A 15601-nucleotide genomic window follows, 5' to 3' on the forward strand; every position below is an offset into this window, starting at 1 on the left:
ACGTGCACGGACTTCCACACACATCAACCACCTCCTGCTGGATGAACTTGTGTACACACTGTAATATCCTCAGGGGGCTCTCCTGGGGGGGGCAGGAACTTGATTCTGTACCTTACTGGAATTTCTGAACATCTTGGCACAGCACATGAGTGGAAGGAACACCGGAAGTAGAAGACCCGTATCCCTTGCTACTTACTAGGAATGGGACCTCGAACGCATTATTAGACCTCTGTGGGCGTCAGTGTAAAGGAGGAAGGCCAGGCTGGATGATTCATAAGGCCCCTTCTGGCTCTAACAGGCTTTGGCTAATAAAGCATGACCAGTGCCAGCATCATGAGCACACACCCTTGAGCTCGAGATTAGGAAACTCGCTAGAACCTCTCAGCGTCGCATCAGTTCTTCTACTGATTTTCTGTAGGGCCTCAAGAAATTTGAGAGCCTCACTAATCTTCAACCTTCCTCCTTCACGCTGTGAAATTTTGAAATTTTACATCTTCCAGGTTAACAGACTGGTCTCCGGAAATTGTCAGGGTTCCCGCTTTCTGCATCCACGTGCTCGTCAGAAGTGGGCCACAAGTGCTGGAGAGGGTAAAATGCAACTCGCACCTTCACACTTGTCCTCACTGGTCAACTAATATGATCACTAAAAGAAGAATCATTTTTGATTATCAAAGTGTTTCCCTTGCCTTTGCTTTCCAATGCTTCATTACCCAGACAATTGAGAGCTACGGGCAGTTCATCCTCCCAGATGCCCTGTCCTTTCAGACATAATATCCCCATCACACAAACGTTCCTGGGAGTACACGCTGTATCCTTACCACGGCCTTCTTACCATACACTGGCTTCATGGACTGTACAGTGAAAATGAAAAGCAATACAGTTTATTGAAGAGTTTTTAGATTTGCTAAATATACCCTTGTTTCTTCTGTGATTTGTATGTTGAAAATCCATTAACTGCTATACAGACAGTCTTCCCCAGGACTGGCATCGATCACATGGGATGAGAGAAGCCTCTCTGCTTCTGGAAGGGCAGAATCACATCTGGTTGTCTTCTCTCCGTCTTTGTCCATTTCTTCAGGTTTCTTTAAAACTAATTGGAAGAGTCAATAAACATGCCCGCCAATTCCCTTAACACACTAGGAAGCAGATCATCATGCCCTTCAGAACTGTTCTTGTTCTGTGTTTCCAAGTATTCCCTTACCTGCCTTTGTCAATTGGCATTCTCGACAAGTTCGTCATAACTTCTCAAAGTGTCAACTTTTCCTCTTTTCATTGCCCTTGTTAAAGATAATTTAAAATTAGAAAGTCACATTCCCCGCCATTTCAGAGTCAATGCTAATTTCATTTTCCTTTGCACCGAAGTCTCCTTCCCTCTAGGGATTCCCTTCCTCGTTCACAGCCCCCACTCCCCAGCCCCAAACAGGCATTCTTCATCCCTGTATGCACTGTTCCATTCCCCTACTGTACCCTTCTTATCTCTCCCCCAAAATACTTCACCCAGTGAAACACACTTTAGCTTGTGGTTCTCCTTCCTTCACTCCACTTCTGAGAGAAATGTCTGTGTCTGGAGATTGTAAAGTCACCTTCAGGAAAGAGGCATACAGTTGGCTGTCAATTAATCAGGATAAGACAGAAAAAATTACATCGTGTGCAGCTTTGCTTCTCAGTACATGCATTTATGCTTTGGGGATCAAGAGGATTTCTCCCACACAACCTAAAATTCGTATTTATGCCTTTTGTTTGGCTATAACTAATTATCTACCTAGCAGCACAGTAGTTAATAGTCTGGATTATTTAAAGCAGTGATTACCATAGCTCATTATAAATTCAAGTGTTGGCCCCTCATTTTCCCCCCATTCTGTTTCACCTCTATCCTTTGCAATCTGCCTATTTATCCTTGGTAGCACTCTTTGCTCATAAGTCCAATAATTTTATATTCTGTAATTTTTAGCCCCACATCTAGTTTGACATATAGATTTTTAAGCCAGTTTATTTTCCCCCATTAAGCACGGACCCAAACGTCACCATTCCTGTCACGTATACAATTCCATCAAGTTTCAGAGTGTCATTTATACACAATTTTATTTCTTCTTACTTCTTTCACACACGCCTACCACTTACGTACAGCAACTTCACTACATTCATATTTCATAAACTTCATCAGTATTCAGCCAAATCCTCCCCCGAAGTAAGCTAGGTATTTTTAACAGTGCGCTGCCTCTTTCACAGGCTTGAGGATCCTGTACTAAGTAGCACCCTTCCTTGCACCCCAGACGAGTTTCATCTATGATGGTCGGTTCGTGGATGGGGGAACTTCCTGATTATTTCAAAAAACTTTCAGATAGTTCACAACCAAAACTCAAATGCCCAGTAACATTGCTAGAGATGATTCGAAGCTGGGAGATTATAAATCCTCTATGCCACACACATTCCCACTCTGTTCCAGCCTCTGACTGAGCTTCGGGGAGAACAGCGCTGGTACAGAAACTCCCTGGCCTGGCCTGCAGTCCTCCGGCACCTTCAAGGGTGTGGGAGACCTGTACTCTCAACTGGTGGTGGACCCTGGAGAGGGCTCTGCAGCTGGCCACCAGGGCCTCAGTTCTGTGGACGAGACAATCACCAGGAAACCACAGGGCCACGCCATTGTCAATGTGCCACAGCACATACTGTGATAAGACAGTCTGTAATAATGACATGTCAATGAAGGCCATAAACATCTGGTAGGGGAAGAAAGGAAAAAAAAAAAAGCAAAAAAACAAAAAACAACTGTTCTTCCACCAACACAAGGGAACTGTTACCTGTAATTCCTTTTCATGTTGGCACATAAAAGCGGGAGCAAAAAGCAAGCCACGAGACGTGGCTCATTTATTCCTCATCACGCTCCATTCCCCTCTTCTACGGACTTCTCTAAACAATTTCCTTGATGTCCTTACACCAAAAACAAAACAACAACAATAATAATAATAATAACTGGGCTGTCACAAAAGAACACCACGACCCCTAAGATGAATTTGCAACGCTGTGACAACAAGGATATCAGAAGATAACCACAGACTACCATTAAATCACATGGGACGGCCCTGAGAAAGTCAGCCTCTGATGGTGCCCATCCTGGGCATGCCTTCCATACTGGTCCAGTGAACAAAGGCCCAAGCTTTAAAGGAGAATTTCCTTTGGGGGAATTTAAATGTTCTTTATTGATATTCTTGAAAGTCTTCCCTCCAACCCTAGAATTTCCTAGTTTTTAGGATTTATGATACCTTCTCAACATATCTAAGGAAGAGGCAAAATTAGCCGATATTTCTATCTACCATTATTACATGGGGGCGAAGTTACATAGTGCTATGGTAATACATTACATAACTTACTTGTAAATACAACAGTCTTCCTAAACATCTAAGCATGATTTTACATCCTCTGTTAACTGCAGGGAAAGCGTTAAGGCTCTAGATTCAGGTTGAAATTTTCCTAGAAAGTAAAAACCTCAATTAACCAGAATCAACTAATTAAAGTGAATTTCCATTTTGCTCCTTGCAAGTTAGAGACCAAGAAAGGCAAATAACAAAACATACTGATATTGAGGATTTAACAGAGAAAGAAAACAATTTCCAAGCTGGGATCAGGGCAGATTTAGTCCAATCTCTGACACTGTCCCCATTCACAGTTCTATAATGTACAATCAGAATTCATCCTCAGAACAGTGACCCTATGGCACTGTAAGATCCTCAAACCTCAAAGAAAGATTCGATTACATTCCCCATGTTCTTTCCTAGGGTAGGAAAGGGGACCAGTACATTTAAAAGAAACATATTCAAAGAGAAAAAGGAAAGATCCGGTTAATCTACTGTTAGCCAGAAAAACGAATTCACCAGTAATGCCTTGGCACTCTTATAGAAAAATCATGATTTACTGTATATTAATCAAGACTTGAACACTGATTATCTGGAGAATTTTTTTAAAGCATTAATTCAAAATGATTCGCTTTTATTTCTCTTAACATATGGTTTAGTAAGGTGAGTGAAAAATTGAAAAGCTCGTTTCCAAACCAACACTTCCCATTATGAATCTCACACACACACACACACACACACACTCCCCTCCGCAAAAAAACCAAAACATTTCTTTGTATGATAGAAGAGAGAACAATACAGAGAAAAAGAGACAGAGAGAGAGAGAGACTGTTCCTAAATTCTCAATGAGGATGACAGTCTTCATATTCAGAAAGATATTCCACATTCTAGGTTGGGGTTCACTCTGGTACCTTAAGGCCTTTCAAAGCAGACTGTTGTTGCTCTGGAAAAATCTATCACTAATCTAGGATGATTGGTCAGGAATCTCCCTGAGGGAGTGGACGACATCTACCTCAGAGTACCTGAACAATGGCTCACGGAAGACAAAGAGCTTAAGCAGCAGGTTATGTCATATGAAGAGAGCTGGGTTTTCTAAAAATTTTAGTCTCTGGCACAAGGGCAGTCACATTATAATTTTTCCCCAGACACCTGAAATGTCATTATGTATTTTGCTTCTACAAACACGTAAGTACATATGTAACCTAAGAAGCACAATTCACCAAGTAGACTAAGACCATGGATGAGGGCAGAGAGGAGCAGCACTCTCAGAAAAAGTGGCCTACGCCGTAAGAGACTGTGCCACACAAACAGAATTTTCAGTGACATCCAACTCAAGTCTGCCCTTCCAACAACACACCCCAACTTTCTGGAAGCAAAAATGGGAACATGTGGAGAAAAGTGTGCATCTCCAGTCAGAAGTGACAAGAGTGTTGGCCAAGGAGAAGTAGCCACGGGCTTGTCTCACTTGCATTCCAACGGTTAGCTCTGGACAGGGGTCGGTTTGCTTCCAAAAGCAATTCAGCTGTCCCCCCAAATCCTCAGAACGTTTCCCCTGGAGGCACAACCACCACAATGAATATTCTCGAACCTCCCTGCAATCCCACCTAGCAGCCTGGTGTGGAACTAGCAGTGTGTGCTGCACCCCCGACCCCCGACCCCCACCACCACCTCTGCTGCCTTGAAAACATGAGCTTAAGGGTCTCAGGGGAGGGGGCTTCCACGCAGACTCTCTATTTCAGTTTTGGAAATGGAGGCATTTTCTAGAAAAAGCCAAGGCTCCTCATGATGCTGGTAGGTTCTGGAAAATTCCAGCAGGTGGCTAACATAAAAAGAGTCTGCTATACACGGTTTTTGGCCACTCAGGATTTGACTTCTGGATTAATAATCCAATTCTTTTTAAGAAAGAAGGGGGGGAAGCAACAGGAAAGGTTATCATAACTATCACCAAATGCATTTTCTAAAACTATTCCAGTACATTTTTTAAGGGTATAACTATAAATGTTTTTATGAGCAATTTACCGGAAAATTAAAGTCCCTTAGTTTAAAAAACAATTATTCCATCCCTCTGGCAAAGGATTTTATGTCAGCCAGTAGCTCTTTCAAACTATGGGGCATCACTTGGTCACTGTGGAGAGCCTGGTCCGTGTCAGAAAAGTTGATCTGAGAATCAATGTCTAGAAAAGGCTATAAACTACCAGGCAAGAAGGACACCTACCTGAAAGTGAATCAGCCAAAACAGAAAGGGGGACGTGAAGGCCAAGCACTTTGGTTTACGTGGTTCTAGAAGTCCTCAGGGCTACCAATAAACTACAGGCCTTGTTAACTGATTTTAAATCAATCTAAGCTGAGCCTCCAGGGGGTTCAATCTCAACCCAACTGAGCTTTTCAGTGTTAATCCCATCTTTTGGTTTCGATTTTTCCCTTAGGTCGGCCTGCCCTAAAAGCCTTCAACCTGTAACACTGGTGTTCCAAACCAAGTGCGGGCCACACAGCCCTGTGAGGATAACTTTAGGAAAGTGAAATATGTAAGCTTCTGGCATGCATATAATAATGAGATTCTGGAAAAGGGTTTTTAACAACAGTTATGTCACAATGCTTATGGCTCCCTGAAGTCCCTGAAAGCCTTGTAAAATTAAAGATTCGCTGTGGGTTTTTTTTTTCCCCTGCTTCATTCTTACTTCCCATGTTGCCTCTTGCCTTTCTTTTTTGCCTTTCATTGTGTTGTAAAGATGGTACTGAATGACACCAGCCATCATCAGTACCACCTAGAAAACGGGGCAGTTTCATTACAACTGCGAACATTCCCTGCTAGTTTTAAGGACAGGGGAAGGTCCACCTTTCAGATTACAAAGTCACACATCTGATTCTGGAAGCGCAGGCACCGAGGGTACGAAGCCCGTTCACATGGGGACTCCCAGGAGTTCGGCATTCAGCAACAGCTTCAAGTCTACCTGGTAATGTCTCATGAGGTCACCTCAATGTCATGAGAATCCAGACCACAATTTCTGTGGACTGCAAACACTGGCTGGCTGGAGGCTAACCCTGCTACCTCTCTGGAAAGCATCTCCCAAATCCAAAAGCTTCCCATGCCACCCAATGCCAAGAACTCCATTCAATCCTCCTTGAGGTTGAAAATGCTAATTATAAGGTGATGATGTTTGCTTTTCCTTTTGAGTTGTGTGCCTTTCTGTTTTAAGTATTAAAAAGGCGTAATCACCTAGTGTGTAGGTTAATTTCTTTCCGATATTGTAATTTATGCAACATTAATACTGGATGCCAGCTCCAATTTTCTTGCTGCTTACACTCTGGGAGCCGACTTGCATATTCTGCCAACTCCATTACATCATCTGAAAACCCAAACATTTCCCATTTTCAAATCACTCTCATCTACCAGGCATACTTACACATTCTTCTTCTCCCTAGGTCACACACACAAAGACTGGGATCCCTGAGGAGCAGACACTACATCTGAGGTTAAAGTCTGCAAATGCACATAATTTCTGGAAGCTATTACTACTGCTGTGTTCGCTAAAGGATGCCTCCATCTCTGACCTTCCTTTTTCCATTCAGACTGTTATATAACCTAGTGCCTGCGTGCAGGATGTGAGTTGAGGGTTTGGGCCTTACCTCTTCTCCCTCCCCCTAGTAAATCTCTGGAGAGATGGACAAGGGGGTTGGTTCAAAGAAGAGTGAGTGGAGGGTGACCTTCTAGGGGGCAAGGGGACAAAGGTCAACAGGTCAGCTGTGCAGGATGCATCCCACCCCTACTTTGCCCCTCTCCCCTTTTTGCTAAGCCTAGGGGGCTAGTGGTACTGAATGCCCCAGCCTTATATAATTTGCAAGAACAGCAAGTTACGGATTTGTTAGTCGGTTCTGCAGCCTGCCACCGTGATCTCTCGCAAGAACACCTTCTGGCAAGAATGACACCTGAAGATGCTAATAACACACGGGAGGGCGAGGTTAAGGGGGGAGGGGGTGACAGCACAAATCAGAAATTAGTGTGGCTTCCTATATACTATGTCCCCCCCTTTAAAAAAAAAAAACTCAGAAACACATGAAGGGGATTTTCTCCAGTGTTTCTGATTAACCCTGTTACATAACCCGCTCGCATTCCAAATCCACCGTCTCAGGGTCTAAATATACTCTTTGCAGCCAAAAGCTCTCCACACACAAACTCACCGAGCTGGCGGCAGGACCCGGCCCCCAGCCCTGATCCCCCTCCCTCCCTTCCCGGCCCTTGCTGCACCCCCCCCTCCCGCTGAAACCGCGGTTCGGCATGTTCACTCCTCGGAAATCGCCTTTAATTAAATGTTTTTCGTGTGTGTCATCCTGATGGCTTTTACTGTACTCGAATTCCGTGAATGGGAAAGCTCCCGGACAGGGGGTGTGGCTAAGGGGGGGCGGGGGGAGAGAGGAATACTGTAAAACAGCCAGCACATGATCAGCCATATTCCTACCTCCAACTATAACATCGAGAGGAAGGGAGCGGCTCCCGGGCCCCCACTTGCCTCTCTCCAGCCCTCCCCAATCGCCGCCAGAAGCCGAGTGGCAAGAGGAGGGGGCGCGCTGGGCCAGTGCCCAAGCCCGGGCTGGAGATCCTCCTGATCCCCAGCCCTTGGGCTGCTCGCGTTAGCCTGCTTCCTCCGGAGTGACAGGCGTGATTTATACATTATTTACAACAGTAATTAAAGCCGTAGCTTCCTCCTGTTCTTTGCAAACTCCAGGCGCAATCAAATAAATAATCCCCCACCTCCAAGAAAAACCCCCACATCAGCTTCCGACACCTTTAAGAAAGAGAGAGAGTGAGCTTTCCCCAACACTCGACTTTAACTAGGAAAAAGCAAGGAGGGGGCAATGGAGTCCCCCGCCCCCCCTCCCCGCACATACGCCCCAAAATGAAGTGAAAAAAAAGCCCCGGGGGGGGGGGGGGGGGGGGACATCTCTCGCACTATCCAACCAGCATTCAACTCTCGCTGACCATTCCCAGGTTCTTGCAGAAACGCTTGAACCTCAGAGAGGGAAGGATTCCCAGGGCAGAAATAAGTTTGGGTGCATTTCGAGCTTTCTGTTCCTGCTTGTTTGCTTTTGCAGACGCTCACTCCGAATGCGCGTGGAGCGCCCCACAGCACCACCGCCCTCCGCGCGCTAGCGCGCACACGCCCCCCGCCAGCCTGGGCGCCGGGCTGCGAACCCCGGGTCTGCAAACTTGCGGATCTCCCCTCGCCGCGCCCGCCAGACAACTTGGCGAGCGCCTCACGCGCCCGCACCCCCCTTCCTCCATGGAGCCCTTCCTCCAAATCCCAAACCCACCGCCGTGTTCCAGAGAAGGTGCCCACGTCGCCCCCTGATCCAGGAGCGCCCCCTCGCCACCCCCCGGGGCTTCCCAGGTCGCTCACTCATCCCGCACCCCCTCAGCTCTGCGGGGGACCGAAAACACACCCTGTCTGAGGCAGCCGGGGCCGAAACTGTCAAGAGGAGAAAAGGTAAAGCGGGAGGAGGGTGGCCATAAACGAATTTTTTTTCCTTCTTAAAAGGACACTGCCGCTTTAAAAGTTTCTTTCCCGGGCCCCCACTCTCGGGTTCTCCGTGTTTTGGGGGAACGTATTTAATTTGGGCTACGCGGCTCTCCTCCTCTCTTTGCAGAAAAATCAAAGCCAGGGGCTGAGCCCGCCGGCTGTCAACCCTCCTGCCGCCTCCCCCGCCCCCCTCTCCTCCCGCAACCCGAGAACGGGCTGCAAAAGTTTGCAACATTTCTGGGGGGCGGAGGGGGGAGGGGAGGGGGGCTCTCCGGGCTCGGGGCGCCGCTGCAGGCTCGCGCGCGGCCCCGGACCCCGCGCTCCGGGCGCCCGCTCCCGGCCGGCCCCCGCTCCGCTCCCGGGCTCCCGCCGCCCCCTCCTCAGCCCCTCTCGCAGCCTCCTACCTCTGCTGGTGCTGGAATAGCTCTGTCTGCGCACCGGGGCGGGCGGCTCGCTCTTGCGGGCGGATTCCTGGTTCAGCGGGGTCTCCCTGGCGCCGGCGGCCGCGTCCGCGCCGCTGCTGCCCGGCTCGCTGGCGGCGGGGTCGGGGGCTGCCGGAGCTGACTCCATGTTTTTTCCCAATGTAGAGATCGCTGGAGATGGCGAGCTCCGAGACTCCCTCTATCTTCTGTTTTCAGAGCAACTCTATGGTACCAAAAAAAAAAAAAAAAAAGAGGGGGGAGAAAGAGACCAGGGAGAGCAGGAGGGAGAGAGCAGGCGGCGGCGGCGGGCGAGCGAGAGCGCGAGGGAGCGCGCGGAGTGTGTCTGGGTGGACGTATGTGTGCGCCCGAGAGGGGTTGGGAGGCGGGTCTGGCCACAGGCAGCGCTAGCGAGAGCTTCTCCAGCCGGCCCCCACACCCACATTCCCCACCCTCCAGACCCCAGACCGAGAGCCACCGACTGGCTGCCAATTGGGGGGGTGGGGGAGGCAGGAGGGGAGAGGCTCTCTTGCCCTGATCCTCCCCTTTGCCCAGCCCAGGGACAAAATTAAGATCAGCGAGATGATTCCGTGCCTACTTCTGAGACTCTCTCGGGAACAGAACTCGTCCCCATCTGCAGGCGGCGTGAGAAGAGACAAATGCGATCATCCACGGTGGGGAATCGCAGGTAGCTCCCTGCCAGCCCACCCCAGGACTGAGGAGAAAATAAAAAGGAATTCGACCTGGGCCGACACCCCAAGGAAGGAGGAGGATGGGGGGACGTGGCACTTCTTACTTCGGGATGGGACGTCCAGTGGGTTTCCAGACTTAGTTTGATACATCTGTGTCTAAAACAGATTTTGGGTCTAGAATCGCCATGGACAGCCAATTTCTGGTGTGGTTGAAAGAGGTGGCTTTCAGCCGCTTTGCTGTTTCCTCTGAGAAGGATCCAGAAACCACTTGGCAGGGCAGTTTCTACTGAAGAAAACTTTGGCCTGTTTGGTTGACGACTATCTAAGCTGGTTGAAATATGCCACACTGCATCTAGTTCCTGTGTGGCTGCTAATTGTCAATATCCACTGGTCATTTTGCTATTAAATGTACAGTCTCATCCATAAAAGATATACTGAAGAGACATTAATAATGTCTGGATGATAGAATTCAGATAATTAACAGCTCCTAATAAGTCACATCATTGTAGACATCATTCTGCACCTCCCTTCCATTGAAACATACCCATCACACAGTAGGTGTTTAATGAAATCCAAGGAAAGTAGAGAATTGCATCAGTATTACCTTGACCCCAAGCTCCAATATGAAGGGACAATACAAATTGAATGAGTGGAAACCATTCAGGTGGTAGTAGCCTGACTTCTCTGCCTCAATACTCAATTCACCAGTTCTTTTTGCCTGCCCAGACACTGATGAAATCAGTACATTTTTAACACACACCCCCACCTTCCTTTCAGAAAGCTCACAAATTTTGACGATAAAAAATATTATTATATACCAGAAGGTGGCATAAATATGTGTATTTAGGGGGTTGGGATGAGAGAAAGAAGTAGGGAACATTTTGCTTTTTCTACCTTCCTGGTTTGGAAAAAGGCTTTTTAAAAATAAGGTGGGGGGGGACCTAGTTAGATAATTGCTTAAGAGGAACCTCTATATGCCAAACTTCACACATGGTTTGGGTTACTGTTACTGATCTTGGTCTGATTTCAAATACACAATGCTATTTGCCATGGTCTGTGTGTTAAATCAGCAAAACCTGTGGTCCACTCTTCGGAGTGATGTAAATGAGATGTGAACGGTTCTGATACCTTAATCCAGTCTCTGCAAGGATCCCTGGCTTTAGCCTGTCTGTTGGCGCCTACAAACAAAGCCACGATTGTCTCCTCCATCCCAAATCAGATGTGTGGGTTTCCCCATACATCAAAGCACAGATTTCCAGAACAGCCTTCACACCATTTACAATTGGTTAGCCTGTTAATAATGTTCTTGATACAATTGACCTAGCTTGTCACTCTTGACTTTTCTAAGTAAACAAATATATCAAAGTGCACAGTTTAATAAATAAGCGAGTGCCTCTGGGGAAGTGAATATCTCAAAATATATCCACTGCTCCATATTTATTTTAAAATATTTTAAAACAATTTTTCATATTAAATTTCACCAATAATTCTATTTGGGATACAAGTGGCTCAAAACATATCCCTGGCTCCTTTTTAGGTACCAGTAGCAACTCATTAACATTTTTCTGGTTAAGTCTATTCCCCTGAGCCTTCAGCTGGTTCCTTTGCTGTTCTCTAAGCTGGTATTTGTTCACCCTGGAAAGACCTTCCTGGAAATGGCCCTAGTGACCTTAGTCAATTAAGATAGAATCCATATTCCCTTCAGCAGTAAATTCCAGCTCCAAAAAGCCATTCCTCCTAACTCTCTAAAACAATTACTGCTTCTGCAACTTAAAACAATTGGGACCGAAAGTGCTTTCCCCAAGGGAAAAATAAAAGTGAGTTAGATACATTCCTTGACTGTCAGTCATTGTTACTAAAGTGTAAATTACCCGGATTGGGGAAGCATTTGAAACCTGGAAAGCACAGTGATTAGGTTTATATATTTTACTTCCCTCATGCCCCTTGCCTGCTTACTAATTAAAGCTTAACAATTTTTCAAATATTTGGAAAGATGGAAGCCTTCCTTAGGCTCTGCTCATTGACAAAGGGCAATAGTGTTTGCTTAAAAATGGTTATTTTACTTTGCACTACTGAGTTCTCTGACAGACGATGGCTTAGAAAATCTATGCTTTGTAGAAGAGATAAACCTAAATCCATTTTTTTGCAGACTGTTCTCTCCCTCCCCAAATTCTCCAAGACTCTTCCCTCCCTCCTGGCCAATCCCACGCTCCCCTCTTGATGGTAACACTGGTTTGTTTTCTCTTATTCCAAGGTAATTCCTGGGAACCTCTGAGTGAGCTTTGACTCCTCTTTCTCACCACTGGCCCTAGCTCTCCACATCTTCACGTACTTGCCAAGTGCTTTAAATTCTACCTCTGTGACCTGTGTCCCTTCTTTCCACAGCCACCACTCCAGTTCCAGACATTATTGCTCACCTACACCATTCCAGTAACCTTCCAAATAACTGGCCTTCAGTCTTATAACCATTCTAATCCATCCCAAATAACACTACCAAGTTAATTACCCCGAACTACAGCTCTCATTTCCCACCATGTCACTCCCCTGCTTACAAGACTTTAATGGCTCCCCATTGCCTATCCAATTAACTACTAACTAGTCAACACGGTATTCAAGGCTCTACCTCACTTACCTCCACACTCCTGCACCAGGGATGGCAAATCGATCTATCTCATGAAGGAACTCCTGAGGTTGGTTGGAAAGGTGTGGGCTGTGATTAATTAATGCCGTCTCCCATGGGTGGAGGATTGGGAGTGTGACACTCATGCAGAGTTTGCCAAACTGCCTTACATCCTTACATAATCCCTGCAATCCCTGTGTAATCCTCAGACCAAGCCACGTGCTGCCTCCTACGCTTCTTCCTGCTTGTAGTGCGGGAGACAGGGACAATTGCCTATGCCTCTTCTCCCCAAATGCTCTTCTTGCCCTCTCTGTTTACTGAAACCCTACCTATCAAGGTCCATTCTGAAAGGCAACTCTTCTGTGGAACCTTCTCTGATTTACCCCAAACCAAATATTTGAACTTAGTACCGTTGACCCTTGAACAACACAAGGGTTAGGGGCACTGACCCACCGTGCAGTCGAAAATCCACGTATAACTTTTGACTCCCCCCAAAACGTCACTAATAGCCTACTGTTCACTGGCAGCCTTACTGATAACATAAACGGTCAATTCACATTTAATTTGTCTATGCTTCATACACTGTTCTTGGAATAAAGTAAGCTAGAGAAAAGAAAATGTCGTTAAGAAAATCATAAGGAAGAGAAAATACATTTAGAGTGCTGTACTATATTTATATAAAAAAAAAATCCACAGATAAGTGGACCCATGCTGTTGAAACCTGTGTTGGTCAAGGGTCAACTGTACTTTGCACCCCTTTTAAGGCACTTGGCACACTTTATCTACTTTGTGCTGTCCTTGGTTGAACATTTGCCTTACTCTTCCTGGTAAAAGATACATTCCTTGAAAATAGGGACTCTGCCCTTGCACATAGTAGGCACTCATTAGAGTTAGTGGATTTGGGGAATGGAATTGATAAACTAATCATAACGTAGCATGTCCACACAGTGCTCTGTTACACAATGAGAATGAAAACCTAAGCATTTCAACTTTCAATCACTTGAACTAAGCCTTTCCTTCCTGGATAAAAGATCAGTTGACATGTATGGGCTGTTAAAATTTATATATGCAAAAAAGTTGACAGTTATTTTCTTTGCATTTTGTGGAGAGGGAGAGCAGGAAAATTATGGAAATATATAGTAGAATATCCTTGGGAGAGGGGAGCTTTCTACAACATGCCTAAGAACAAAGAAGACAAAATTAAAACCGAGTGCCCAGACGACAAGTTTCTTTTCTTTCAAAAAAGCATCAAGAAGCTGAAGCTGAACTCTCTGCGGGAAGTAGAAGAAACTCAAATGAAAACGCCGCACTGCTTTGGGGTATGGGAGGGACTTCATCCTGCTGCAAGGTTTGTAGGTACAGAGTCCGGCCAGGCCCAGCCAGCGAAGTCTGGGCTAGGAAGAGCCCGCTGTTCAGATCAGAGAAGGAAGCCTGTAAACCTGAGGTCCTCATGGATGGGAACAGGAGAGCCAGGCTCGCCAGATGCCAGGAAATAAGGAGGAAGATTTACTCTGGCTGATCCAGTGCAACTCTCTTCCCATTTTGTGAAAGAGAGAACTAAAATGCAGAGAACTGCCTTGCTCAAGACCACCCAGTTAATCAGTGGCCTGACCTGGTAGCCTCAGAGCAGGAATTCCAGACCCAGCCCTGCCACAGAGGAGAAGTCTAGGTCCGTTTCCTCATCTACAGATGAAGGTTGTTAGGAGGGTAGATGAGATGTTCTTCTGGAATGCTTGCCACTCAAAATTTTGCTATTATTCTTAGTCATCTTAGAGGATTTAATAAAATACTGTATACAACTGCCCTGTCCAGTACAGTAACCACTAGCTACAAGTGGCTAGTGAGTACTTGGAATGTGGCTAATCCAAACTGAACTATATGATATGTATTAAAACCAACGTTAGAGTTCGAAGACAGTACACAAAAATGTCGTGTCTCATTAATAGTTTTATATTGATTGCATGTTGAAATGACAATAGTTTGCATCTATCGGGTTAAATAAAATATTCTGCTCAAGTTAATTTCATCTCTTTTAACTTTAAAAAAATCTGGCTACTGGGGACAACTGGGTGGCTCAGACAGTTAGGTGTCTAACTGTGGCTCAGGTCATGATCCCAGGGTCCTGGGATGAAGTCTGCTTCTCCCTCTGCCTGACGCTCCCTCTGCTTGTGCTCTCTGTTTCTCTCTGACAAATAAATAAAATCTTTTAAAAAAACCTGACTACTGAAAATATAAAATTTGTATGTGCTTTGCTTTATCTATCTGTTGGATAGTGCTAATATGGAACATATATGGCACGTAGTAGGTATATGATGATTTAGAGTAATCACTAGTGTTCAACTGGGATATCACTGGGCCGAGTGTTAAACGACATCTATCTTGTCCTTTTACAAAATCTTCATTGTTCTCCTATTACTTGCAGGGTATTGAGCTGGAGTCTAGGGAAAATAGAGACAGAACTATTATGTCTTACAGAGAAGGTAAAAAGTGCACACCAAAACTTAGTGGCATTCAGGGATGAGGCTACAACGGCCCTAGAGACCAGCATCTAAGTTGCTAAAAGTCTTTCTCAGGGAACAGAACACAAAGCAAAATTGAGCAGGAAGTACAGAGATTTCCCATATACCTCCTGCTCCTATATATTCACCACGCCCCCCCATAACATCCCACACCAGAGGGGTATATTTGTTACAACTGATGAACTTACACTGGCACACCCAAAGTCCATCATTTACATTAAGGTTCACTCTTGGTGTTGTACATCCTTTGGGTTTTGATAAATGTATAATGACATGTATCCGCCGTTATAATATTGAACAGAGCAGTTTCACTGCCCTGAAAATACTCTCTGCTCCTCCTATTCATCCCTCCCTCTCCCTGACCCTAGCAACCACTGATTTTTTTTCTTAAAGATTTTATTTATCTATTTGAGAGAGAGACAGAGAGTGAACACAAGCGTCAGGCAGAGGGAGAAGCAGGCTCCCCGCGGAGCAGGGTGCCCAAC

At 45.8% G+C, this 15601-nt stretch overlaps 1 protein-coding gene and 1 long non-coding RNA gene across 2 annotated transcripts in view; one reads left to right on the top strand and one right to left on the bottom strand.

Annotated features, from left to right (window-relative positions):
* Positions 1–9510, bottom strand: part of RORA (RAR related orphan receptor A) — a 704001-nt gene extending 694491 nt beyond the window's left edge. The window contains exon 1 of the mRNA XM_032417115.1: positions 9271–9510. Coding sequence (XP_032273006.1) covers positions 9271–9436 — 166 coding nt within the window. The 5' untranslated portion in view covers positions 9437–9510. The remainder of the gene's footprint in view (positions 1–9270) is intronic.
* Positions 8279–14600, top strand: LOC116640250. Its single transcript, XR_004301005.1, has 3 exons — positions 8279–8833; positions 9454–9516; positions 9841–14600. It is a non-coding gene; the product is annotated as an uncharacterized LOC116640250 (long non-coding RNA).
* The last annotated feature ends 1001 nt before the right edge of the window (positions 14601–15601 follow it).

Source organism: Phoca vitulina, unplaced genomic scaffold (genome assembly GCF_004348235.1).
Source record: "Phoca vitulina isolate PV1807 unplaced genomic scaffold, GSC_HSeal_1.0 scaffold20, whole genome shotgun sequence".
Taxonomy (NCBI): domain Eukaryota; kingdom Metazoa; phylum Chordata; class Mammalia; order Carnivora; family Phocidae; genus Phoca; species Phoca vitulina.